Source organism: Protopterus annectens, chromosome 9.part0, assembly GCF_019279795.1.
Source record: "Protopterus annectens isolate FY-2018-M chromosome 9.part0, PAN1.0, whole genome shotgun sequence".
Lineage (NCBI taxonomy): Eukaryota > Metazoa > Chordata > Ceratodontiformes > Protopteridae > Protopterus > Protopterus annectens.
Genome location: NC_056743.1, coordinates 661,304,436 through 661,330,500, shown reverse-complemented (window position 1 = coordinate 661,330,500; position 26,065 = coordinate 661,304,436). Strand labels below are relative to the sequence as shown.

Sequence of the window (26,065 nt, the reverse complement as noted above, 5' to 3'; positions counted from 1 at the left end):
ACAGAGTATTTTAACTTCCTGCCAAAGAAAATAGTAGTCTATCCCACTATGAACAGAAATAAGAATTCATACAATCAGTAAGACGAGATAAAACAATATTAACAATTGTTACATTGTGAATAAATTGTAGCAAACATGTTAGTAATGTATAAGCACACAGGCAGAAAGAAAAATTCTGTTAGCAGTGGGATTCTGTAGGATGCAAGATCAGGTTCAGATTAATTAATTAATTTTAGCCTATTGGTTGCCTGTGGCATGAGAAAAACAAATAAGTTGAAAAATCCTTTCTTTCTTTCTTTCTTTCATAACTCTTTTACCAAGTCTAATATTGCTGCCAAGAAATAATATCTGCATACAACTGCTTTAATCAAATTTTTACCCACAGCTATGGAAATATCATTTAATTACCAAACGCAATTTCAAATAACATAAATCTGTGGAAAGAAAATAAAGTTATGGTGCATGCATTTTGTTTGGGTGAACAACTATGTGCATAAACATAAATATTACATTATGGTCAATAACCAGCTAGAATATCCACTGCCCTAGTTTTAGACAAAAATTTAAAGCTATGACTACAATATTAGTGACTTATTTAATTTGGAAAGGCACAGAGTAAATCGATAAGATTACTGCCTATGATTATTTCGTGAAGTGATTGGTCACACGGAAGGAGAACACAAGCCACTAGGGGTATTATTTTATTACATACATGGAATAGAAGACTCTGGCTTTGGCCTCTCTAGAGAAGTAGACCTCACCATTTTAATATAGTAATGCAATTGCAGTTTCAACAAAAACTCAAGCAAGAATGAATATATGATGTGCTTAAAATATTAGGTATTTGATACTGAGGTGATGTGAGATCAGGCAAAATGCAAAAGTATAATATTGAATATGTGTATTTCATTGTAAATCACTACTATAGGAACAATGAAGTAAAATCTTGGTTATTCAGCTTTGTATGCAGCTAGAGAACAACCTCCCAATGAACAAAGTGCATCCACTTATTTTTACTTATTAATTTTCATTTTTGTACTGGTAGGCCAGATCGGACTTTTGGTATCTTTAGGAGGCTCAAGGACTCTGCTGTAGTGTGAAGGTGTTTTTTTTGGACTGTCTGATATCCTAAAGCAAAGACTGATAATCTCCAAGTCTGGTGTATGCAGCAGTAGCCATGATGCTGCCTAGAACAAGGTAATATAAAGGGACTGAATTTCAAAATTCTGTGGCAGCAGGCCAATACAGCCATTACTTTACTAGTGAATGCCACAGTATCACGAGGAGGGAAATATGCATAAGATTCATAGTGCTACCAGCTGTTCTGCCTCACTTTTACATACTGACATTGGAACATGTTACATCCTGGCGTATATAGAAATGTGTCTAATATTATGACTGTTTGGGGATGATAGCCAGTCATTTGCCTAAAAGCCATGTGTGCAATTCATAATTTTGTGACAAGTTACCAAAAATACCAATACCTCCAGATTTTTTACAGCAGCAATGGTTCTGAATATGATAACGGCAGGGGCAGATAGGACACTGATCCTACAATGAGTGTTTGAGGACCATTCACTCCTCCTAAAATAGATTAGTTCATTGATTGTACTTCTGATTATTTAATTTCCAAATGAGATTGAACTGGATGAACTGGCTTATCAATAATTGACTTGGTTTCTAGGCAAACTCCAATGTCCTAAAAATTCTGTCATGCCAAGAATTGTGCCAGACCATCTGAGGATAGGCAAGCCATGTATAACTTTAATGCAGCTAAATATCAGCTGATTAACTATCTGATCCAAGTGATTATATAGAGGATTATGAGCGGGTCACTCATCTTAACTGACTTAAGTGTTTGAGACATGTATGCGAAGAAATCGCTCAAGAGGTGAATCTTGGTATCCATGTCGAAAACACATAGTAGTACATTAGGACTGGAGATACAATCATAATTCTTTGTAGTGCATGGAACCTTTCTTGCTCCATGCAACATTAGTTAGAATTAAAAAAAAAAAAAAAAAAAAAAGCACCAAGTTTTTTTCCAGATTTCAAAACTGTAAAGCACTTAGCTAGTGTAACACATTCCTTTAAGTTTACATTCACCTTCCATGCCTCTCAACTGTTCAGATTTTTGCAGAATGTCCAGATTTTGCCTCTTATGCTTGGTTTGTTCCTCATAAAGTCTGTGTTTTTTGGGCAAATTATTTCAGACTGAATTCAGAAAATGGTCATACATTTAATTTCAGACTTTGTATCCTTCAGTAAAATGCAGGCAAACACATATCCTGTTATTCAAGTAACTTTCTTATTTTATAGCAGGAAGCCAGGGACATATTATCAGAATGGACAGCAGGCAGAAACAAATATTTTATTCTGCTGGTCAGTACTGGTAGATCATACTGCCTAGCCTGAGACCAGAGCTTAATAACTTAAGTGGTGGAGTGCTTAACATGTGTTAAGATCGGGTCTTGCACCACTCTAGCACTTAACTGATTTGTCTCTTTCCAAATATCAGTGTTATCTCTGTATTCCATGCATTACAATATTGTAAATCTTTAGGCAACATCTAAAAGGCTGAGTGCTATATATTTTTTTTCACATTCTAGCATGGGAATGTATAGATCATTGTACAGGTACATAATACATTTTTTAATGTAAAATATGACATTCTTCCATACTGCACTAGGCTGTTAAAATGCTGGTACATTTCTAACTGAACAAGAGCCTGCTGCATGATGCAGATAGATGGAGGCCTCACTGTGCCCAGTTGACATGGTTTCAACAAGTGAGAACTATCAGTGAAGGAGATGGCAGCAGAGAAGGACTGGAGGACTGGGCAATCTGCATGTGCTGTGTCTCTCATGGTGGATTGAGAGATGTAGGGATCCCGAACTGAACCATTCTGTGCATTCTTCTGAAACCCATAGGGAGGAATGTCCCTAAGTCTACCTCAATACAAACGAAGTCTGATAAAGTGTCACTTGCATCCCATGGTAGTATACATGGTGTGTTATCCACAGTGTTGAACTAATGAAGTAGGTAAAACTATCTCCTTACCCAAAGACAAAGGAGTTTACAATAGCCTCACTGATGTGATTCAATAGATGATTCAGAGATCCCTACCACTGTGAAACAAAGAGTGGTGAGTAGAACAGAGGGCTGAAAATGCAAGGTCATATTATTAGAAGATGCTAATAAAACAAAGCCCTACAAGTGGCATGCCCCATTTATTGGTTGAACAGCATTAGGATATCTTTATGAATGGGAGGTCGAGTGAATGATATTTATATATTTTTTTTATTTTTCATAACCAGATGTGTCCACCTGACACCAATGCCCCATTTTAGGGACAAAGTGGGGGCACTTTCTTGTTAAAAGACTTAAGAGCCAAACAATGGCAAATGGAGGTGGATAGAATCAAACCATGTACTATAGACTAAAAAAAGAACTTGTTAAGATCTGCTCTGTTTTCATGGTCATCTTTTAAATGATATTGCCATTTTGAACTGCCTTTTCAGCAACTTATTTGGCATCATGCAATACACCTAAATAGAAACAGAGTAAAGCCAAAAGCTAAACCACGTTTATAAACTTTAATGGTACTGTGGTAGTTATTACTGTAGTACTAACCCACATTTATAAAGTTTAATGAATGTCAGCTCTGTGGTAGTTATTCTAACTGTAGTGCTAGTTTTTTGCACAAGTTGCAGAAAATTAGAGTGAAGGAATTCTGTAAGCACTAAATGCAGCTATTGTAATTTTAATGTAATGTCAGATCATAGCTGCATATTAGCTATACAAGAGTAGTTGCTCAGACATTTTCTACAGTGATGAGGATAGAAGTGTACGATTCATACATTTGTTCTCACTACAGTATTCTTATAAAAAGTGTAAACAGTATTTGGTATTCATATAGGTCACATAGTACACAATGTGTTTTTGTGCCAAACTCAGCAAAGCATTAACTGACACAGGCTAGTGATGATGTATATCCCCTTGTGATCCACTTAACTGATACCAAATGCACAACAAAAGATATATGGAAATGACTGCATAATGATATGCAAATGAAGATGAGTAATAAAATGGAGTCCTCATGATACCAAAAATTATTGATAGTGAACACATCTATGATTCATATTAATTTATAAAGAGAAATGTGCAACTATGTGCATCTGACAAAAAAAATGGAAAGCACACTAGAAATGTGCATTTTACAACTTTGCCAACCTCCCTGAGGTACTAGGCATCATAAATTGCATTCATGCAACAATAAAGGCCACACCTGTCCCCCAGTCTCAATGGTGCATGAACAGGAAGGGGTTATTTTTCTGAACTATCAAGTTGTGTGTTATCTGTAAAAACCATAACCATTGTCTTTGCACATAACCTAGGTAATTCACCCATCTGACACATGTCAGTTATATTGCTGTTTCTTGCATACTGCAATTCCACAGGGCCATCTAGTTGGTAAGTCCAGGTACTCTGGATATATTTAATGCATATAGCTACAGTTCTAGGACATCCATATTTACTAACCGCTCCTTGTTTATATTATATTGCATGTGATGCTGGATACATACTGGAGCCCTGGCATACAACTTCCATGCAGAGCCCACAGGTTGTGAAGTACCAGTATGACATGCATGACATTATACATGCACCCGAAACATCACAGAATGTGTGTTTGGCCTAGTCAAAGCTCACATCTGCTACTTTGACATGCCTGGGGACACTCCAGTATGATCCTGACACAACCTGAATGATAATCCTAGCAAGCTGCATGTTTTGTAATATAGTCACAAGGATTGAGGCTAGACAGCCCTAAGATACTGGTACAGTCAGACTGTATACATACCAGGAAAAGGGCATCAACACTGTAACCTGATGAGAGTGCAGTGAAGAAGCAACTATTGGCAGTTGTGCAAACACTTCACAGACAGCAAACAAAGTCTGTGGTGTGTGGCATTAGCATCTAGCACAGCTATATGAGCTCTGCTGAACACAGAGTGATGGTGCAGTGTCAAAAGGATCAGACATGATGTGTGAGGCATACATGTCAGGCTGTGCTGGTTAGTGTGTGGCTGAACCACATTGTGCACCATACATTCCCACATTTACTACATAGATGGCAGAGTGGAGTGGGATACTGTTATCAGGTGCATAGGTCACTGTGGACAGCCATACATGCCTGTCTGCATGGGCGCGCACACACACACACACACACACACACACACACACACACACACACACACACACACACTGGAGGAACAGCATGACACAGCAGTCTGAAATGGGGGAGTTGAGAAGATAGGCATTCTGTGTCATATCTAATTTCCTCCTTTAATTGTCTGGGAGCTCTCACAGTGCAACCATGACCTGATGAAGACATGGATGTTTCAAGATGATAAATAGTCTGTATCAAAGTTCTTGCAGTGCTTTGAGGGTGAACAATGTAACCATGCTCTGCAACCTCTATGTGGAGTAGACTTGTTTCATTAGAACTTGGGGTAGTCCCTCCAGTAGTAATGGTGTATGACTATGAGACTATTACCTTAGTGAGGTCCACTCATGAGGTGTACTGCTAACAGAGTGCAAGTGCTATGGCCACTCATGATGGGTAGCACAGCATTGTTCACACTGAAATGCAGATAAGGACTGCTTATCTCACAATGACCCCCTACACAGTCATCACTAGTGTGTGCCCTCCACTGACCCTGAGTAACACAGTTAATAGGTACAATGATGGTGGCAGTGGCAATCCTACACATGGAGATGAGCATTGCAATAGGGTGTGCCACCATATATCTCAGCAGGCCATTCATTACCATGCAGTTACTCACCAAACCCCCTAAAAGGCCTTTCCCTCATATCCTACCTTCACATTCCAATTAAAACAATACCTTCACATGCTCATGAATACACAGTGACCACTTCTGTGTCTGGCATCTACTTTACTTCCCACCTATAATTCTGTATGTTACCTCTGAACTCTAATGCAAATATTGTACAAAGCATTATGCCACTACTATCTAAGTCCCTTACAAAAGTTTAAAACCTACTCATGTTAATTGCCGTTTTCTACAATGCTTGTAGTTTTAACTATGTATCAGCTGTGATGCCTTCACATGGACTTCGCCCGAAATTGGTCACTTTTGATCAGTGCATTACATAAAGCGGGTTACAAAAAAAGCAAAAAAAAAAAAAAAGCACTGCACCCCCCCATGTGGAGGGCTGTACCCCCACCCCCCTACTTTAATATTCTCCCTCCAAGACTGCACTAGTGGGAAAAAGGGAATTTTCCCTTATCCACACTGTAGTACGGCCTCGGCAACAGTCATACTTACGTGAAAGTGCTTCTTCGGTGAAAAGCACTTTCACATAAGTATGCCCGTCCATTTGGGTTTCAGACATTTGCTCATTCGAGCAAACGTCTGAGACCCATATATATATATATATATATATATATATATATATATATATATATATATGTGTGTGTGTGTATATATATAAATATAAATACTGGGTCTATATTAGATAGATGAACACTTAAATGTTCGATCTCTAAAGATCATCCTTTACAAATCAAACATTTAAATGTTCGAATATTTTTAAAAATTAAAAAAAAAAACTAAAGGGTGTAAACAGGTGGGGTATGCTCCCCTGCACCCCACACACCCCCGCTACTTAAATATACCAACTCCAAGATTGCACTACAGTGTAAGGAATGGGAAATTTCCCATTTCCGCACTGTAGTGCACTGAAGTGCGATCTCGAAGTTGGTATATTTAAGTAGCAGGGGAGTAGGGGATGCAGTGGGGCTTGCCCCCCTGCTAAAACCCTTTCATTTTACTTTTTTTTTTTAAATTTTGCTTTATTACATATTCAAACACTTAACTGGTCAATCTCTAAAGGTCGACCTTTAGAGATTCAAACATTTAAGCATTTGTCTATGTAATCTAGACCATATATATATATATATATATATATATATATATATATATATATATATATATACATACACACACACACACACACACACACACACACACACACACACACACACACACACACACACACACACACACCATGTTCCTGGCCTCTACATTATCACAGATGCAACAGTACAGGCTAATAAGGTCCATCTAAATATATTTGTTGAAATAATATTTATAATATTTTAAAACGTTGTAAAAGTTTTTTATAACACTTATCCTGTTCCATAAAAAAATGTAATAAAAATTTAAACATGCATAAATATTTAAAAGAACCATTCATGACATTTCAAAATTGCAAGTATTCTCCCCTAACAAAAAAAGCTTTTAGTTTCAATATATATGAAATAGAGCAGTGTTCGTTTAAACCAGGTCTATATAAGGCATTAAAATGCAGTTGCCAGAATAATTCTCTCTCTTCGAGTCTCATTGTCCATGGTCCCACCAACCACTAGTTTAAAATTTCAAATGACAGATAATTTTAGTTGTACATTAAAAGGAGTGGTATCTGTGGGCCTCTGCCAGGTATATTATTTATTTTATATAGGTAAGACTGAGTGCTGCACCCTAAGAAGGTGGATGTGTAAACATACTAAAAGGAACAAAAATACTAACGCTCTAGCCAAACACATTAGTGACTGCCCAGGCCATAATTTTAAATTCAGCATTTTGGAATAGGTTAAACATACGGGGGGAAGGGGGCATGGATTATATTAATGTGGTATTATAAAACAATGCACTGACAAATATTTGGTTGCTTATCACTTTAAATGCTGGAAGGAAAGGTTTCTTAATGACCGTGTGACCAATTTTTCTTAAGGATCATGTGACCACCATTTTGTAGGGTTATTTAAACTACTGACTCTTAGCAAGGTTTATTCTGAAAAAGTCCTGTGGGTACACAGGGCAAAAGTGCTTATTTTAATATTGTTTTTATTTTAATAAAGCTGAATGTAAAGTTTTAAACACTGTTTGGATCTGTTTTATGGAGCACTAGAACATTGTGTTTGTCCATCAAGCTGCTGACTAGTCACCTTGTGTTCTTTCGTTGGTTTGTCTTTGTTGGAATTATTAGCTGATGTTTAAGCATTGTTCTACTACGTGTGCTTACGAAGGACACGATGCAGCTATCCCACCCATGTGAAATGAAGTAGAAGCATGACGTGGCACTAACTAGCTGCCCCCATGATTCCATCTGTATAGCAGGAATATCATTATTTTGCTCTCCTTAACACAACAGGCAGGCATTCCCTGCTGTGCACTAGCACTTGCAGCCATCACTATGAATCCACAGCAATAGAAAGTGTCAGCATTACAATCACACCCTGCACAGGACTTTGAATTGCTACTTGTGCACATGATGTATGTAAACACACAGCCTGCCTGCACAAGCTGCTCAGATTGAGTTGCTGCTCCCGTGCTGCACATTTTGGCATCTAGCATGGTGAATGTTATCATAATCACTAATAAATACAAATTTGCACCACATACATGATAATGCACCTACATTCTGATGGTCTATATGAATTGCTGTGTTTCACGGAAGTGCATCTGTGATACCAGTATGCACTATCACTCAACTGCATCACACGTTTAGGCATACTGTGAGAAAAAGCACTTTAGGAAGACTGTACAGAACTCCAGTGCACCCTGGCTGATGTGTCACATGGCTACCATTGTTGCATTTTGTGATGTGCTCAATTCAGATAGTACAGATTACCGTAAATTAAGTGTTTTAAGTTTGTAAAGTACCCATTACAAATCCCAGAAACCTGAATTATCCAACAAAATTAAAAAAAAAAGATCCTAACATACCAAGCCACACAGAATAATGAATAATTGAAAAAAATCACCATGCACATTTCACAAGTTGCTTCTCCAGAGCACTTACCTCATTTATTACAAAACCTACCCATGGACACAATCCAGTTGTGCAGGCATGGCCTTACTGTGACAGACCTTTGTAAGTGTGCTTTATCTACCTATCTATATATCAATTTACATAACTTTGAATGCTACATTTAAGGCATGGAGTACGCAATGGAGAATGATATTTAATGTACCAAATGCATAATGAGGCATGGATGCACAATGGAGGATGTTGTCTAATACCTCATGGCCATGCTAATGAATATGGTGAGAACCTTGAGGTCCTTATTCACACAAGAAGTGCACACTTTAGTACATATACTGCTTTGGCTAAATGCAATGCAATAACTCTAAGTATCTTTGGGTCTTATGGAAGGAGGAAGGCATTAAAAACCAAGTGTGCATTTATAGAAATTTGTGGTCAAATGACATCATAAGACAACAAAAGTTCAAGTTTTTTTTTTCTTAACAGTCCTCACCCATGTGTGCTGAGCATTTGGCTGTTCATGTCAGCTTTTTCCCCATTCTTTATCTATTGGGTAGCAAATAACCATGTTGCAGCCATCGGGGGATTTTACCCTACAACTCTTTCACTACTTTTCATGTTGTAGTGTAAGTACTCCAGGATTTGGCATGCACTGAAGACAGTAGAGGGTCATCATCCATATCTGTTAGTGTTGCAGTTGTTCAGGTAGTCCCACCAGTCTTCAGGTGAGCAGTTCCTGCCCTTTTCAGTAGTCTCTAGTAGGGATACACTAGATGGAAGGTATATGCCCTGTGACACATCCTTAAGCAGCTGGGAAAGACATGGACATGTTGCCTTTTCACTCCTACTTTCACAGGTCATTCCTCCTGCTGCTAAAAAGCTACCTGGACCTGGGTTGGCTGTGCCACAATTAGGCCTTCACTGTTCTACACCAGCAGCTACAATGAGAAAATATAATCACCTAAAAGGGATGGAGACTTCTTGAGACACAGAATAGCAGTGATAACCAAGATTAAAGTTGTCGGATTTGTGTGAGGGTCTGAAAAGAGATGCTGAATTATTAGTAAACGTGTATTGTATTTATTTTTTGTTTTTGTTTAGGAAAAGCATTGAATGGTGAGCATGAAGACCTACAGATGCTGCAGTGGGAAGACAAAAGAGGCATGGCGTTTGTCAATAAAGGCATGGTCTACGACAAAGGAGTTTTACAAGTTTTCCAAAAAGGTCTCTACTATATTTATGCACAGGCTGTGTTCAACATTCCCACATGTCACGGTATAATGGACACATCACTGATTGGCCCACTGCTCCTGACACTCAATGTGATGGTAACAGCTGAAGTGAACCAACATTCTAAGTTACTGCTGACATCAGTGAAGTCAGTTTGCACACAGGATCAGCTGACTGCAAGTTACACCACCATCAGCCAGGGGGCAGCATTTAGGCTTCAGAAAATGGACAAGGTGTTTGTGAATGTAAGTCACCCATCACTTGTCCAGCACAGTGAACAGAAAACATTTTTTGGCATATTTATGTCATAAGAGAGTGGATTATGCTATTTAAGATTTCCATTTCATTTAGGCTTATTGTCTCATATCCACAAACTCCCTCCATTCATGACAAACCAGAAGACAACAGCTTGCAATATTCCCATAGCTCTGGTGTCATTAGACTGAAAACATAACAATATTTTTCTATAAACAATTATTGAGTTACAATTTTCCATTTACAGAATGCAAAATTGTGTGAGTGCATGTGTGTCTGTTGGGGGTGGGGGTGGGGTCAGTTGCACAGATCCCACCTTTGACCCTCTATTGCAGGCCTATAGAATATAGTATCTCAATTCACTGAATATAGGGGATATGTGTGTGGATCACAAGCATGAGGCATCTATTTTCTTTAATATGCACAGATGCATAAATGTTTACGGTCTCTGCATATGTGAAGCAGAAAGATGCATTTATTTTTGTTTTCCAGCTGTGACTTTGATGCAGTTGTACTGCCTGTAGCTAAGCTATGGTTTTTGTGCCTATTGATATTAGTACACTGTAGAGAGAACATACCATTAAGGGAAATGAAATAAATATATATCATACTGAACATAAAAACAAAACAAAAATACTTTTAAGCAATAAGAAGTTCTAGTCTAATGTCTGTTGGTTCCAGCTTCTTCTTCTGGCTTTTCCCACTTTGGGGTTGCCACAGCAGATCATCTGTTCACTCAAGATTGGCAATGGAGTTTTATGGTGTCGAGTTGCCAACCTTCCACAGAAGGCACACACACATGCACTCATGCTTATGGCCAATTTAGAGTGTCCAATCCACCTACAGCATCTCTTTGGGATGAAACCGGAGCACCCAGAGGAAACCCACGAAACCACAGGGAGGACATGCAGACTCCACACAGAAGGCACCCTAGCCACAGCTCAAACCAGAGAACCTCTTGCTGTGAGGCGACAACACTAACAACTGCACCACCGTTCCAGCTAAAATTTTTCATTCATCTAGTTAGAATCATTAATTATGAATCAGTTTTGAGGTGCTCATTACTTAACTATAGATGCAGTTTAATGAGTAATATAGTGGAGTTAGAATTTCATAGCACAGTTGCTGAGAGCTGCACTCCTGGAAAATACAAGTATTTAGGAGGAGAATGTGCTTTCCTATAGCACAAATGCTTATATGGACAGTTGTTCAGCTTACAGAGACAAATTAATTAGCGCATAAGCAATGATCTTGAAACTTTCAGCATTCTCTTCTAGCATTCACTAATGTTAGAAACATAAGCTAAGCTTTCTCAGACATAAAATTTAACAGATCACTGATTGCTGTCATCTTATCAACTTTGTGCTTTGAAGTGACTTTGCTTTAATCAAAGTTATTTTGGCAACTAAAGGAAGCAGTGTAGGGAAAAGCTAGGGGATGGCACGGACAAGTGGTCAGCTTGGTGTTGTGGAGTATAATCGATGGAATATTGAGCTTTTTATTTCTTCTATGACATCATCTTTTGCAATATGAACTAAATATTATCCTGGGCAACAGCAGTCTGTACGTATCAAATGCAGACTCCATCGGACTGCTGTATGTCATATTCATGCACTTAGAGATCATTAAGCGACAATGCCTTCATTTGATCCTCTGCTTGATATAACTGTCCCTAAAGAGCTAATCCAAAGTAAGGTACAATCATTTAACAAAAGAGGAAGGAGTCACCTTTAGAACAACAGATAGGATCATGTCCAAGGTGTGTGCACGTTAGGCTATGCAGCATGCTAAGGCAGTGCAGGGCTGTGCAGCGCAGTTTACCAATTAACAGCCAGAAGAGGGAACTACAACACCGTACAAGTGACCAGTGATCCTGCCAGAAAAAGGCTAGCAAGACAGCTGTGACTCAACTCCTAGGACATGGCAGATTAAATATTTGTCACACAATCATATCATTGCAAGTGGCATTTTGAATGTAAAGGGACTATAAAATTAACAAGGATGTCATCTACACATTTAAAAACAGAAACGTGTACACTTAAACTTTGTTTATTATACTCAGTATAATTTTTTTGCATGATCTGGATTGTTAAAATATTAGAAATGGATCCTGGATAAACCTAAAAGCAGAGCCCCAAAAATATACCAGAGTGAGACAAACACTACAGGGTGCTTGACGATGATTATTAAAATACTTTGGTGCTTTGATATCTCTTATTACACATGGTCGTAAGAAAATGTGACTTTAATATGGCTATCATAGGACAATATATTAATAGGATAGGTTTAAACATTAAACATCTGATGAAATGTTTTGTATCAAGACTCATTTTCTGTAGAAATTTCCACTTTCTTTAAATACCAAAGCAAAATGGTTATACATATCAATGCTGTCCCACAAAGATGGTAACTTTCAGCACTGCTAATCTTTTCTAAAATGATTATTAAAAAATACACTTTCACTTCCATGAGGAGAATGCAAGATGCTTCTAGCTAGTAATCCTTTATTTGTATATGTACTCTTTTATTGCATCTTTAAAACTGTTAACACAACAGCAAAAACATTTACAAATCAGCAGTATTTATGTTAAAACTTAAACTGGGGAAAAGTCCCAATATTTTCACTATGCAAAAATGAGATGCTTTATCTGTCAAGCATATGCAACAGAAATTAGGATTTCGCTGTGTTTTGAAGATTGCATCATTTCTGTAATTTGTGTTGGATTATTTCTAGCTGTTGATTCTACCGACATTCCTCTCTCTTGAACAAGATTACTGTAATACAATGGCAGAGTTCACAGAATGACTGTACTAAGATATGAAATACATTTGTTGCCCATATCCTCCCAATTTTATTATATGTGTAACACTAATTCATGTGGTAATATTACATTTCTTTTTTTATACGTAGTGTGTTTGTATATTTCTAAAAGGGTCTTTAATGATTCTGCTTTATAAAATTGTTTCTACCTAAGCTAAATTGATTTCATGATGATAAAGTATCACTTGTCTTAGAAAACGGTTTGTAGGTTTGAATGCAGAATAGATTTATTTTATCATATGCAAAATTAAGGCTGGTAAAATAAGAGAGTGCTGAAGCTCTGGTAGATTTTATGCAGATTGCAAAATATTTCTCTTTTTAAACATTATCAAGTTTTAAGATGATTTGTGTTTTATTAAAATCATATTAATCATATGGCATCCATATATTACTACTAAAGACAAAAAGGGAACGTTTAAAAACACAAAAGTGCAAAAACTGGTAGCAGTTTGTCACAACACTAAGACTGTCGATATGTAATTTATCAGGTATTCCTGTTCCATTCCAGTGTAATTTAGTCATGCAGTGGATAAATATTCAGTTACTCCTATTGTCTGTGTTATTGTCCTTGACAATAAATCCTTGTTTTTCATCTACCACTACCCTATATTCTTTGCTCTAATGCATTTTTTTATAATGTTTGTTTCCGTACTTGCAAACAACATATAGTATCATAAGATGGAAATCAGAGGCACTCCATCATCTCTCCATTACCCTAAGTCCTATCCTTTGATGTTACATTTTTTTTCAGTAAATCATCACTTTGACAGAAAGAGAAGTGATCCTCCTAGCAGTTGGATGAAATGAGTCAGTCTAATGTTAGCCAAAGACTGAAATGGCTTTAGCCATTATGAGTGTGATGATTAATTTTATTCTTGGTCCTTGTGTAGACTTCATACATTACCTAATAACACAATATTGCTGGCCCTAATAAACTGATTGTCTGCTTACCAAACATCCATATTTGCTTTCCATTCTATTCTTTCCCTTCCACAACAGAAGGCAACATATGGTGCACCCTTTAAACGACATTACTGTAGCTAACACCATGTGGCCACCCCACACCTACTTTCCTCCCAATTTTTTATTTGGTCATTTGGTTGTACTGCTTTGTCCCTTTGTACCCATATGTTCTTCTTAGTGGAAATAGGGAGCACTCAGTCACTAAGTGTCTGGGTAAACCCAGTATAATACCTCATCTTTATTAAAATTGATTGCCGGTTTTTCTGTCCACTGGCTGAATATCAGCTGCTCTCTAGAATTGCTCCTCTAGTTCTGTGTGGTCCTTGGTGTCTGTGGTACATAGTGTCCATGGTACAATCCCCTGGGGCTGAGACCACTTCACTGGTAAGTTAGAAAGGGGATGTGATTCCAAGTGCAGCAGCTGTCAGTTTTACATACTCTATCCTTGCATGCCCTTGGATGTTTTAGTATGTGCTCCCTAGGCAGAGCTACAGGTGTCAGAAGAATCACCTCATATATTGTGGTAAGCTCTAACCCCTCTTCTCTGCTAAATTTTAATGGAAATCTGCCACACAATTATGACACTGCTCTCACCACTGCGGAAGTATCACATCACTCCTACCTTCCAGAAAGGGTGAGTTAGCAAAATGTTATTCCTTCCTGACTCCCCCTCAGCTTCTTCAGTTCACACATTGCTGATTCAAATCATATCATAAGGGCTCCATCCCTGTATAACATGGAAGCAGAGTTTACCTTGTATTTCCACCTGAATAGTTCAAACATCACTGTATCTAACATAAGCACCAAACACATTATCTCTATGCAGTCTTAATGGATTCAACTTATCTGGCCTAAAAGTGTGTCCCTTTTGTTTTGAGTAGGACACACTTCTTTCTTTTTTCTTGTGCTACATTGTAGATATTTTGATGAAAACTGTACTCCTTTTTCAAGAAAGACATTATAAAATGTCATTGTGTATAAATCTCTACAAACTACAAGCCACAGTGTCATTTTAGTAACAGTGGAAAGGAGTTTCTTAATTCATCTAATGTCAACTCATATGAACTGTGCAATAATGGAATGTATGCTCTGGCAACAGTGTTTGTGATGGCTATGATGCCCACCACTGTTACCAATTATGTCTTAGCCAACAATATGTATTGTTCCCATGCTGGGCCAGTAATCAAGGAGCCTGAATCCTCGCCACTGACACTAGAGAGGGAAGTGCATTTAGAATACAAATGGATACACATAGTATTTCCAGATGCAGATTTCTCTGCATCAAATACAATTTCCTTTAAGAGCATATAGGGAACAGACTCATCCCAGGGAGAGGAGGTCTCTATGTCTCCCTCCAGGTCCCCAGTAAGACTCTCCACTGGTACAGCTGTAGGATTAGGTCCTCAGCTGAGAGTCCAAGCCAAGTCCTCCAGCACCCTCTCTATAAACCCAGTGCTTCTCTTCCCTGCCCCAAGTAGCTGACACACACTGTTTAATATTTAATTTTCTCTCACACACACACACACACACACACACACACACACACACACACACACACACACACACACACACACACACATACACACACATACACCCTGGGAAAGGCTGACACAGATTACCCACTCTACCAACCTTGCCCAGACTATAAGGTAGATTCACTGCCACCAGTCAGTACTATACAACTCTTTCAAAGGGTGTCCAGTTGTACTGTGTAATATTAATACTAATACAAATGGAATTAGTTCACTGAGATTGCTAGGCCACCACACAGTGTCACCAAATAAATATAAGCACTCTCCAAGGTTAGATACTTTCTACAAGAACCAGCTACAATAAAAGTTTTAAACATACTTAATAATAAATAATAAAAGTACATGAAAATACTGAAGATATATTCACAGTAAGCCACAGAGTTCAGATCACAGTCAATATCAAAAAGAACATTGATGGACAGACTCAGACAAATAAAGAAAAACAGTATCTAAACTAAGCTTTGCTTTATTCCTAACTGAATCTGAAAGAATTACTGTTCTCTAGTTAAGTTACTTACTACCGCAAGGCAAAATGCTGTGGTTGACCATCTTTCTTGTCAGGCTTCCCAGACAGAATACTCAGTACTCTGATATTTCTCTTTGTAATATCTTAAATATAATTTCCAAGAGGGCTGGCAGAATTACCTCATCTGATCATCTGACTCTAGTTTCTCACAGTATTCCTTTGAAGCTAAGACAGGAAATTAGCACAGACAGCCACAATATACATCCAAATGGTTATGACAGTGCCTTGGACCTCCCCTCTTTTCACTGATCTAATGGACAAAGGCTCTTCCCCAGGCGCAGTGTCTCTGGTCCTGTTCAACACTGTGGGGTGCCTTTTAATGGCTTAACAGCTCATTTACATCCGCCTTATTTTTATTAAAGTTAACCTCTGCTATGCCAGTATCCTCTATTAAACCATATACATTTAATTCAGCTACAATAATACATGTGCATTTCTCTTCATTTCAGCAGGGTGCACTGTTGATACATTTCAACACAAGCAAAGCACAAGCACCTTGTTTAAATCAGTTTGATATTCAAAGGATGTAGCATTCTTTACAAAACTCCAGCTGGTTTTGCTGACACTTGCCCATATAATCACAATAGCATAAAATAAAATTTATTTAAAATAATACCTTCCCTCATATCCCAGATATATTTACACAATACTGATAATAGATTGCCTGAGTCCCCAATAATCTTTATCTTTGGATGCTGTAGTCTAGCCATTGCTCTCATCTCACAACCCCTAATGTTAAATAATCAGCAGTGAAAACAAACATACTTTTTATAGTTACTTATTTCTGTGTAAAAAGCAACTCATTGAGTGACCAACCAAGACAAACCTTCCTCTAAAAACAGCAATAGTGAATCGTGGGCCTATAAACCTGAAAAAAAGTACTTGCCAGCTATGCTCTGGGTCAAATGTATCCATCCCAAAAGGTGTTAACCTCCCTTGATGCCATGGTACAGAAGAAGGTATGGGCTTCAGGGGGGGCTGTGGTACTAATAAGGATAACTTTACCAGGACACCAAAAAGTAATACTTATGTCACGGGATACTTCTGCTAGTTACAAAATTAGTACTAGAATACTCAGTCAAGAAGCCATGTCATGTGTGTGATCCATTTACCTAACTATGTCTTTGTAAACTTGTTTATAAGTGATTTAGGGTACTCTTGATGCACAATTCTTTTTGTTTCCCAACTTTTCTGTCTTATAAAATTTCATCTGTAATTGTCATGAGCTTTCTTGCTTGAAACTGTTGCCATTTTAGTATATTGTCCTTTGTGTAATAGGGATATATACTCCTATAATGCAAATAAGCATGGCTCCAAATGTTTTGTGCATTCTGGTTGCAGATGTGCATGCTCTGTATCCTTAGAAACCAATAAATGTAAGACATTTGATGCACTTTAATTTACACTGTGAATGAATTTTGTTTTAAGAAGAAAGTGGAGGCCTTCAAAAAGTGATAAACACTCAAAGAATCGCAATTTCCACAGCTCAGCAAAAATTGAAAAAAAAAGTTATTGATGACACAGGAGTATCATGTGACCTTGCCCAAAACTGTGAAAACAATTTTGCTCCAAGAACATTAAAACAGAATTGACATAGGTATGGAAAACCATGATACTTATTTCAAATAATCAGGTTTGTGAATAAATGTTTTTTGTGTTACTCTCATGATAAAGTCTGTACTTTAATAAAACCAATGAACTCTTTCAATTATAAAGTAGCCTTGTGGTAACTACCAGTTCTGGTGTTGGCACTGTGAGAGACCACAGTAAGTGTCAAGTTGGGGGGCCCCTGGATATAACTAAGTATCCCTCTCTTGCCACCTCTTCTCTGCAACTTTTTAGCTCTGGCTACAAATGTTTAGGAGCAGTATGCACTGAAAGAACTGTTGTTGGAATGTTCTTACATTACAACAGGCATGTATAGCAACCAAAATAAGTTGAGCCATCCCACAAGAGACATTCACAGCGACAGACATTTAGTTACAAATTTAGTTTAGTTGTGTAAGGGTGATTTCTTTACTGACCCTGGGAATTACAGGCCTATTAGACTCATTAGTATTATTTTCAACACTTTGGAACATATTATAGCTGAACAAATAAACAGGGATATAGGTAAACGTATATCCTAGGATTCACATCAGCTCAGCTTTATAAAAAGCAGATCATGCCTTCTCAGCTTGGTTGAGTTCCTTTGAAAGGGTTACTGAGGTAATGGATAAGGGATATGCCATAGCCTTGACACCATCTCCAATGCTGGAATTATTGTAAAACTATCCAAACTCAAAACTAACCCATATAGTTCACTGGATCAGTAATTAGCTATCTGTCAGAACACTTCCTGGTCGGAGTATTTGCTATAGACAGAAAAGTGTCGCTTGTGGTGTACCACAGGCTCTGTCTCGGGTAATCTCCTCTTTGGTTTATATTTCTGTGACATAAAAGCAGATATCAACGACTTTGGATAACAATGCTTGCTGATGATTACAAACTGAGGGTGATTATCATATACCATTGTGAGAGTCAAATTCTCCAGCAAGGGAAGAACCAAAAAAAGAAAAAAAAATCAAAGGTTTACCCTTAACACCAAGAAATACAGTATGTTTTCCATTGGTAAATCTAGCATCACCACTGCTTACCATGTAGATACAAATCACAGTCATTAGGATCTAGGTTGGGTCCATATGTTGAAAACAGTTTCCTTTGACCACCATATCTTTGTGGTTACCAGAAAATCCTTCTGCCTTGCATGTTTTATCTTTCTTTGCATCTTCTCAAGATCTAAATAAGTTATAATCCTACTTTATTCATCCATTATTAGCCCCAACATTGAATATAGTGCACGCTGTTCTATTTACCTCACAAAGCACCTAAACCAGCCTGGCAGACCTCCACATTTCTTTACCAAAAAGGAGTAGGTCACGGTACCCTTTTAGATTAAAAGCTCTGTCATTCTGCTCTGTGTTATACGAACTCCAGAGGGGTGATCCCTTCTTAGCTTTCTGGGCTTAGAATGACGCAGCACTCTTTGAACTCCTTCATTTAAATACAGCCAGTGACAAATCAAACAGCCATTCTGGAGACCTAAAGCTATATCAGCAAATTAACAATGTCAGATGTTGTGACAGATAGTGAATCTAACCTATCCTGTGTTTCTGGAACAGTCTACCTTAACATCTCAAGCAGAGTACTTTCCCAGCAACCTTTAAACCTAGCCTGACTGTTTGCTGGCTAATTGCAAATTTTCTTGTGGAAATTTTCTTGTAGAGTATGTGGAGAAAGTTTGCTTAATTGGGGGGGGGGGGGGTGGTACTACTAGTTTCCCCATCAGTACATGCATGGTGATGCGGCTGTGCTTCTTGATGGTCTCGCTTGGCTACATTAACTACCTGGTGATGAAGCCAATTCTTATTTTTCATACTTAACCAAAACTGTCATTTCTGAAACATGGATTTTCAGGCCTGGGAGAAGATAGAGCTATATACATATCTGTAAGGGGCAGGGGCAGCTGAGATTTTAAACATTTTAGTCACAGAGTCCTTCATTATGTCATATTGGTTCTGTTCATTAATTTTTATTACTTTTGCCTGCTGACCAGCAAGTCTCCAATGGGTCACCACCAGGCAACTGTGAGGGTGCTTTGTGTTCTCACTGGCATCTTAGCAATGATAGTATTTTTCATTTACAAACCTAAGCCTCAGCTGCAGTGGTGTGAGCATTTGCATTACCATGAAAGCTATATAATCCCCGAAGCCAGTCTATGCATTTTCTCCACTTGTACCAGTAGAGGCTACTGCCACATTCCTGGGCAGCCAAGATCACATGCTCTCTCACCCCCACCCCAAACACACACTCACATACACACTGTCTGATTTGCTTCTGCTGTCAAACCGGCACTGTCAGCGTAGCCATGATACAAGCCAGCTGAAAACCACCATCCTGCCAGGACAGGCAGATGCATCTTACCTGCTTGTGCCTTCAAGTTCTCGAAGCATTGTTCAGTCTCAGGTCACCTTAGCTGTGGTCCGGACTCTATCCCTCTGTGCAGTAAACACAGGCTGATAAGTAGTTTCTGACACAATTCAAGCTCATGGTTGCCCAAGCCTACTTCAGCTAATGTGCTGGATAGTATAATCGAGATACATTGCTGAATACCTTGCTTAAGACTAGTAAAACAGGTGTTACTGCTTTTTATTACCACAAATAAAGTGAGATGAGACAAACTGACACGTACTTCATGGCATGTTCTTGAAGCAAGTTGAGTGGTAACAGAGAATGCAGTACGGTGTACTACATAGTCTGCCACTGAGTCTAGGTTACTTATTTCTGGAAATCTTGGTAGGTTGTCGAGTATGGAGATTGGTCTGCATTAAATAATATACAATATCATTTTTGCATGTCCATTAAGAATACATATGATGTCACTAGCTTTCTGTATGGCAAACATTTTTCTTTCAAGCAAGTACCTATTTAATAGCCCCATTCCAGACCTTGAAGAGTCTTTGGCGATTAACTTAACGTATGGGAGAGTCCATCAACAAGGTGATCATTTTTTTTATTTTCATTTAGCTAATACATTTGAGACTAGTTTGCTCCTAACTGCTTTAGGCTGGAGTTTAAAATGGGAATGAGTTAGGACAGCAGGACGTACCACATTCTGCCCCTGAGAATTACTCTGGAGACTAAACTGAGCACTGAAATGTGAAGCTAGTGCTTTATACATAGTGCACAGATATCACCACACATTTTATCATTTCATTTATTAATTCCTCCTTAGAATATTTGTGAATTAGTATGTGCAGTTTTTCTCTTTAAGTTGATGAAATGTTTTTTTGTTTTCCTTCACTGTGTAGTGGTACCTAAAAGTATTTAGGCTTTTGATAGGTGATATTTCTACTAATGTTTCCATGCATTTCCCTTGTTAAACATTGCTTTGTTTCACCTCTTGTAGCCACTCAGAAAATCTGCTTTTACTCTGGATGACCTTGTTGGGGTCTTTTTTTTTTGTGTGTATCGATCCAAGATCGAAGACATTAAAACTATCTTATATTTTTGATGTCACCCTCAAATTACTGAATGTTTAGCTTTCTAGTGTCTCTAAACAGATTAACAAATGCTTAGCTTTCTGGCATCTCTAATTGTTATGGATTTGTAAGTGGACATATGTGCATGGCCAAACAAACTTTAGCAGATCAGTGGTCATTTGCTTTGCCTGGCATTGTTCCAACTTAATAACATTTTATGGAGTCCTAATTTGTACTCATTCTAATAGACCACAAGTACCAGAGACTGATGGGATCTCTTCAAGCGTGAACCTGAGTTTTATCAGAATGTTCTTGTATCTTTCTCAACTAAGTCATGCTCTTTTTAAGACCTAGGCCAAATCAAAGTCTGCCATACATAGATGTTAATTGAGGTTAAATTTTTTTTTTCATTTTGTTCACCAATTTATAGATTACCTACTGAATTTTCACCTTGTTCTCATGATTTCTATCTCTCTTCCTAACTGAATGCACTGTGGCTTTATTTGTAAAATAGCCAAGTAGGTACGAGCTTTATCAACTCATTGTTAATGTTAGTTGCCCATTTAGTTAGTCCGTCATTGTTTGAATTCTTGTCTTTGGGGGGTTGTAGTCTGTGTGTTGGTTGCTTGATAGTATAATTCAGATCTTGAGTAACATTGGTGCTAGGAATGTGATCAGGTCAGAGAAACACTTGCAGTATGTTGTTATTTATAGTCTCTCTACTGAAGTGTGAGTAGACTTTTCAGGAATGGAAGCAGAACATGTTCTTGTGGATTCCTATATTTTAAGCCAATGGGATAGTGTTTAGGCCAGGATATCCAGAAGTTATTTTTCTCTCTTCCTAAATGTTCTAGCACCCTACTTGGCAGAAGACTAGATTTGGCTGGAGGGGAGGAGATAGCGTAAGGGGAAAGAAGGGGAAATCTGTTTCCATTCAAATACGTAGAAAAGCAAACTGTTCAGAAGTTAGAGAGGGAGTTCACATAGGTGGTACTGTTACAGAAAACAAAGGTCATCATAAATAATTTGGTACTTTTGGAGTCCAATGACTAAAATCAGATAGTTGTAAGCCATAAATGTGAGTGAGTGGGGAGGAGATAAGACAGCAATCGCCATTCTTTTTATAAATGGCTTAGGTGCAATTGCTGAACTTACATATAGAAGTAGTGTAGCTAGGTGGTTAATCTGGACAAGGAGAAATTTAGGCAGATCATGCTTAAACTGAGACCTTTGTATACCTAATAAAGATGATCTGGAGTTCCTTACCCATGGTTTTTAGGCAGTAGAATGAGACAAAAGAGACAATTGAATATGACTTGATTGGAGGAGACTTTAATAGAACTTTAGATAGCTTGAAAGATAGGTTATTTGAGAGGAGTTCATTTCACATGCATCAGCAGTCTAGTCTGTAACATGTTTGAAGACTGTTGGACTGATCTGTGGTTAAGCTAGCACGATAACAGGCAATGTATCTTTTAAAGGGCCATAGGCAAACAAGCTAGAAAATTAGAACTGTATCTAAGGAAATAAAATCTTCTGGAGTTTATAAATTTGATAAAAATTAGGAGTAGGCATATTTCAAATTATACACTGGTTGAGCTAGGAATTTAGATTTTGTAGGTAGGAGTTAAGGTTAAGCATACCTCTCAACCTCTTAGTGCAGGAAATCTGAACAAAGCCTAAATAATTTGGGGACAAAGGCCAAAAGTATGAAAAGATTTTAACTATTGCTTTTATAAACTTAGAAAGTTGCTATAATAACTTGATTTGTGTTAGTATATATTTTCTGAAAGATACAAAGTCCAAAACATAAATAAATGTTACTACTTACTGACTTCAGTTTTCGGTGCTCAGTGATTTATCAGTATCAGAAAACCACAAATTTTAGGAGGAACAGACCAAAACCATTAGGCAAAAATATAAACAGTTGAGAGGTATTGGGGTAAGTCAAAAGGGTGGAAATGGGTACATTGCACATTATAGTATCATAGCAGAATACTAAACTAATGACCTAATGGGCCATTTTAAACCTAGCCCCGAATAAAATTTGATAGGTGATGGGTTCCCAAAAGTTTGTGGAGGGTATATATTAGGTAGAAAAAAACATTAGAGGCTTCCTCTGTCTACCCGAGACATAGGAGGGGTATATTTGCAGTTCTCCATCCACTGGTCCAGGTTCTGCTGAGTAAATGCAGGGAAAAATTGTTCTTCACATGGATGGGAATACTGGTCCAGAGAAGGGGGGAACATCTAAAATACATACCTATTCCTTCAGGCTGTCCAATTTATAATGCTGGTGAGGTTTACGTCCCTAGATCAGAATTTTCTGATTGTAGTTGTTTTCTGGACTACTGTTATTGCTTGGTATAAGGAAGTTTTGTAGGCTAGGCAGCCTGTAGGAAAGTGAATATAGGCACAATGATTTCATGTGGGCTGTATAGGACTTATTTTCCAGTCCTTGACTAACCTGAACTGAATAGGACCCAATGTTTGTATGCTACATATGTCATAATTCATGATACACATGAATATCCTATCCATAGCCCTGCACAGCAAGCTTGTCAGGCTAATAGACTGGCAATTTCCCATGTATATACTTAGACCGCCCATCTGCAACAGTATAGCCTTTTCAGTCCACTGTTCATTAAGTATGAATGCTGTTTGGCAGCTGTGGTTGAATAGAGATTCCATTGAGACTAATAGTTCATGTTTCGTGTTATCAAGGCAGTATCCTAGGATGGCATGTTCTTGGCCTTGGAGAGCACCTTGAGGACCTGCTGTCTAGTGATGGTTGGGAGTAAGATGGTGGGTGGGTAAAGTTTGAGCCAAATTTGTCAACCAGGTAACTAGCTATATCTTCTGGTTTCACATAGGTGGCAGCATTTACAATTAATATGGTATATTGCTGCGTACTGCCTTTGAGGCTTCGAGACATAGCTGAAAAAAAAGCCTTGTGATTATCTTTGACTTGGACAGATATTCTTACCTCAGATTTGGCTTTTGTGAATTTTACTTAACCACTTGACTTCCTTGTTTAGACTGATGACAGAGTATTTACCTTACACCACAACAAGAAGTAGCAAAGAGTGCCAACAAAATACCAAGCATGAAGGCCAGTAGTAAATCGAAAAACTCAAAGTAGGCCCTGTGGAGGGGCAAAAGCATGGAAACATTCACTGGAATGGCACAAAACTTAAAAATAAACAGTTTTAATACACACAAGTAAAATCACATAAATGCATTGACTGAATCACAGCTTTTTGTCCTGTCCTTGGGACTTCATCAGATACTAAGCCAACTATACACTAACCCTTTATACCCTTAACAATCAACACTAAATGCAAATTAAAAACAATTATCACTAGTATTCGCTAATTTAAAGGGTCGTACACGTAATGTACCTGAACATACCTAATAATTAAAAATGTACTCTAATTTCAAAATGCACAACCTTGGTAACCTATTCAAGCCAATTAAGTCTATACATGCCTAGTTCATAATGTTAATTCACAACTAAAAGATGAACAACAATACTGAGTAATAATTAGAAGAACTATTAAGAATAGCAAGTGCCAGAAGCATCTTACATAAACTTATAAATGTGCAAGAATTTTTCACGAAAATATGCTGAATGCAGTTTAAAAAAATTGTTAAAATGTTGATGAATTTAAAATTTTTAAATAATAGCAATATCATAAACATAAAAACATCTAAATCCTAAGACAATACGGCCATCTAGTATTTAAAACTTATACTGCCTTTCTTTTAAACAATAAAATATCCATTCTTAAATGTATGGAAAAGTGGTACATTTCTGTTTATAGGAGCAATCAATCCGGGAGAAAAAACTTTAAACATCAACATATTTTTATTGCTTGTTCCTACATTTAAATATGTGCTAAAATAACTAAAACTGCAATTACAACCTAGCTGCTCTAAGTTTAAGGACCAGGGTCAGAGAAACGTATCTGATCAAACCAGGGGATCTGTTCACTTCCAATACTAGTTGCCAGTAGATCTCCCTGTATTCAGTTTTAGTTTCCCAAGCTTCCCTCCCTGGATCCTGTCTAACCTCTTCCAAGTGAAAAAAAGAAAGAAATAGACTGTCTGTTTACAATTTAATGTGGCTTGTAAAACACGTTTGTGTCATCTTTTGTTTTAATGTCATAGAAGTGTTCATAGATACTTCTTTTCAGCATGTGCTCAGTCTTTTCCACATACAAAGCATCACTCTTTTTGCACTGGGGCAGATATATCAACCTTTTACTGTAACAGTTAGCAAATGTCTTAGTTTGCATGTACGTGTCTCTACTTGTAATATGCACCTGCTATGGATGAGCACTGAGTGCATGCCCCACATTTGTAAGTCCCAACTCTTCTTTTACTTGGAACATTGTTTATATACCTGTCTTGTTTTAATAAATCCTTAATATTATACCCCCTCCTAAAGACAAATTTTATGGGATTTCTAAATATCACATCTAAGTCGGAAAAACTAGCAAATCTTTCCGTTATTCAATAAGATGTTTGATGAGATTTCCATCACTATTGTATTTCAACACAAAGGCTCCTTTGTATTCTAAATTATTTCCTATTTCTATCCCTTTTACCGTATTCATATTTATGCCATAAGGCTGGTTTAATTGTTTAACAATGACATCTGCCTTCCCTAAAATCGGGATGCATCTATCCATTCTACCTGCCCTAACTTCCTGTATCACTTCTAATATTTGGGTTGGGTATTTTCTTTCTAAAAACATATTCTTAAGTTTGATAGACTCATCCAGAAAATCCTGTTCTCTAAATGTTATTCTTGAAATACTTGTAAAATGATTCATCACTATACTCTTTTCTGTTTATAGGG

The 26,065-nt window shown here is 37.6% G+C and overlaps 1 protein-coding gene across 1 annotated transcript in view; it reads left to right on the top strand.

Annotated features, from left to right (window-relative positions):
- LOC122810894 (tumor necrosis factor ligand superfamily member 15-like) overlaps nucleotides 1–11,088 on the top strand; it is a 117,745-nt gene extending 106,657 nt beyond the window's left edge. The window contains exon 4 of the mRNA XM_044082435.1: nucleotides 9,955–11,088. Within this exon, the coding sequence (XP_043938370.1) occupies nucleotides 9,955–10,394 (440 nt within the window). The 3' untranslated portion in view covers nucleotides 10,395–11,088. The remainder of the gene's footprint in view (nucleotides 1–9,954) is intronic.
- Nucleotides 11,089–26,065: the final 14,977 nt, after the last annotated feature.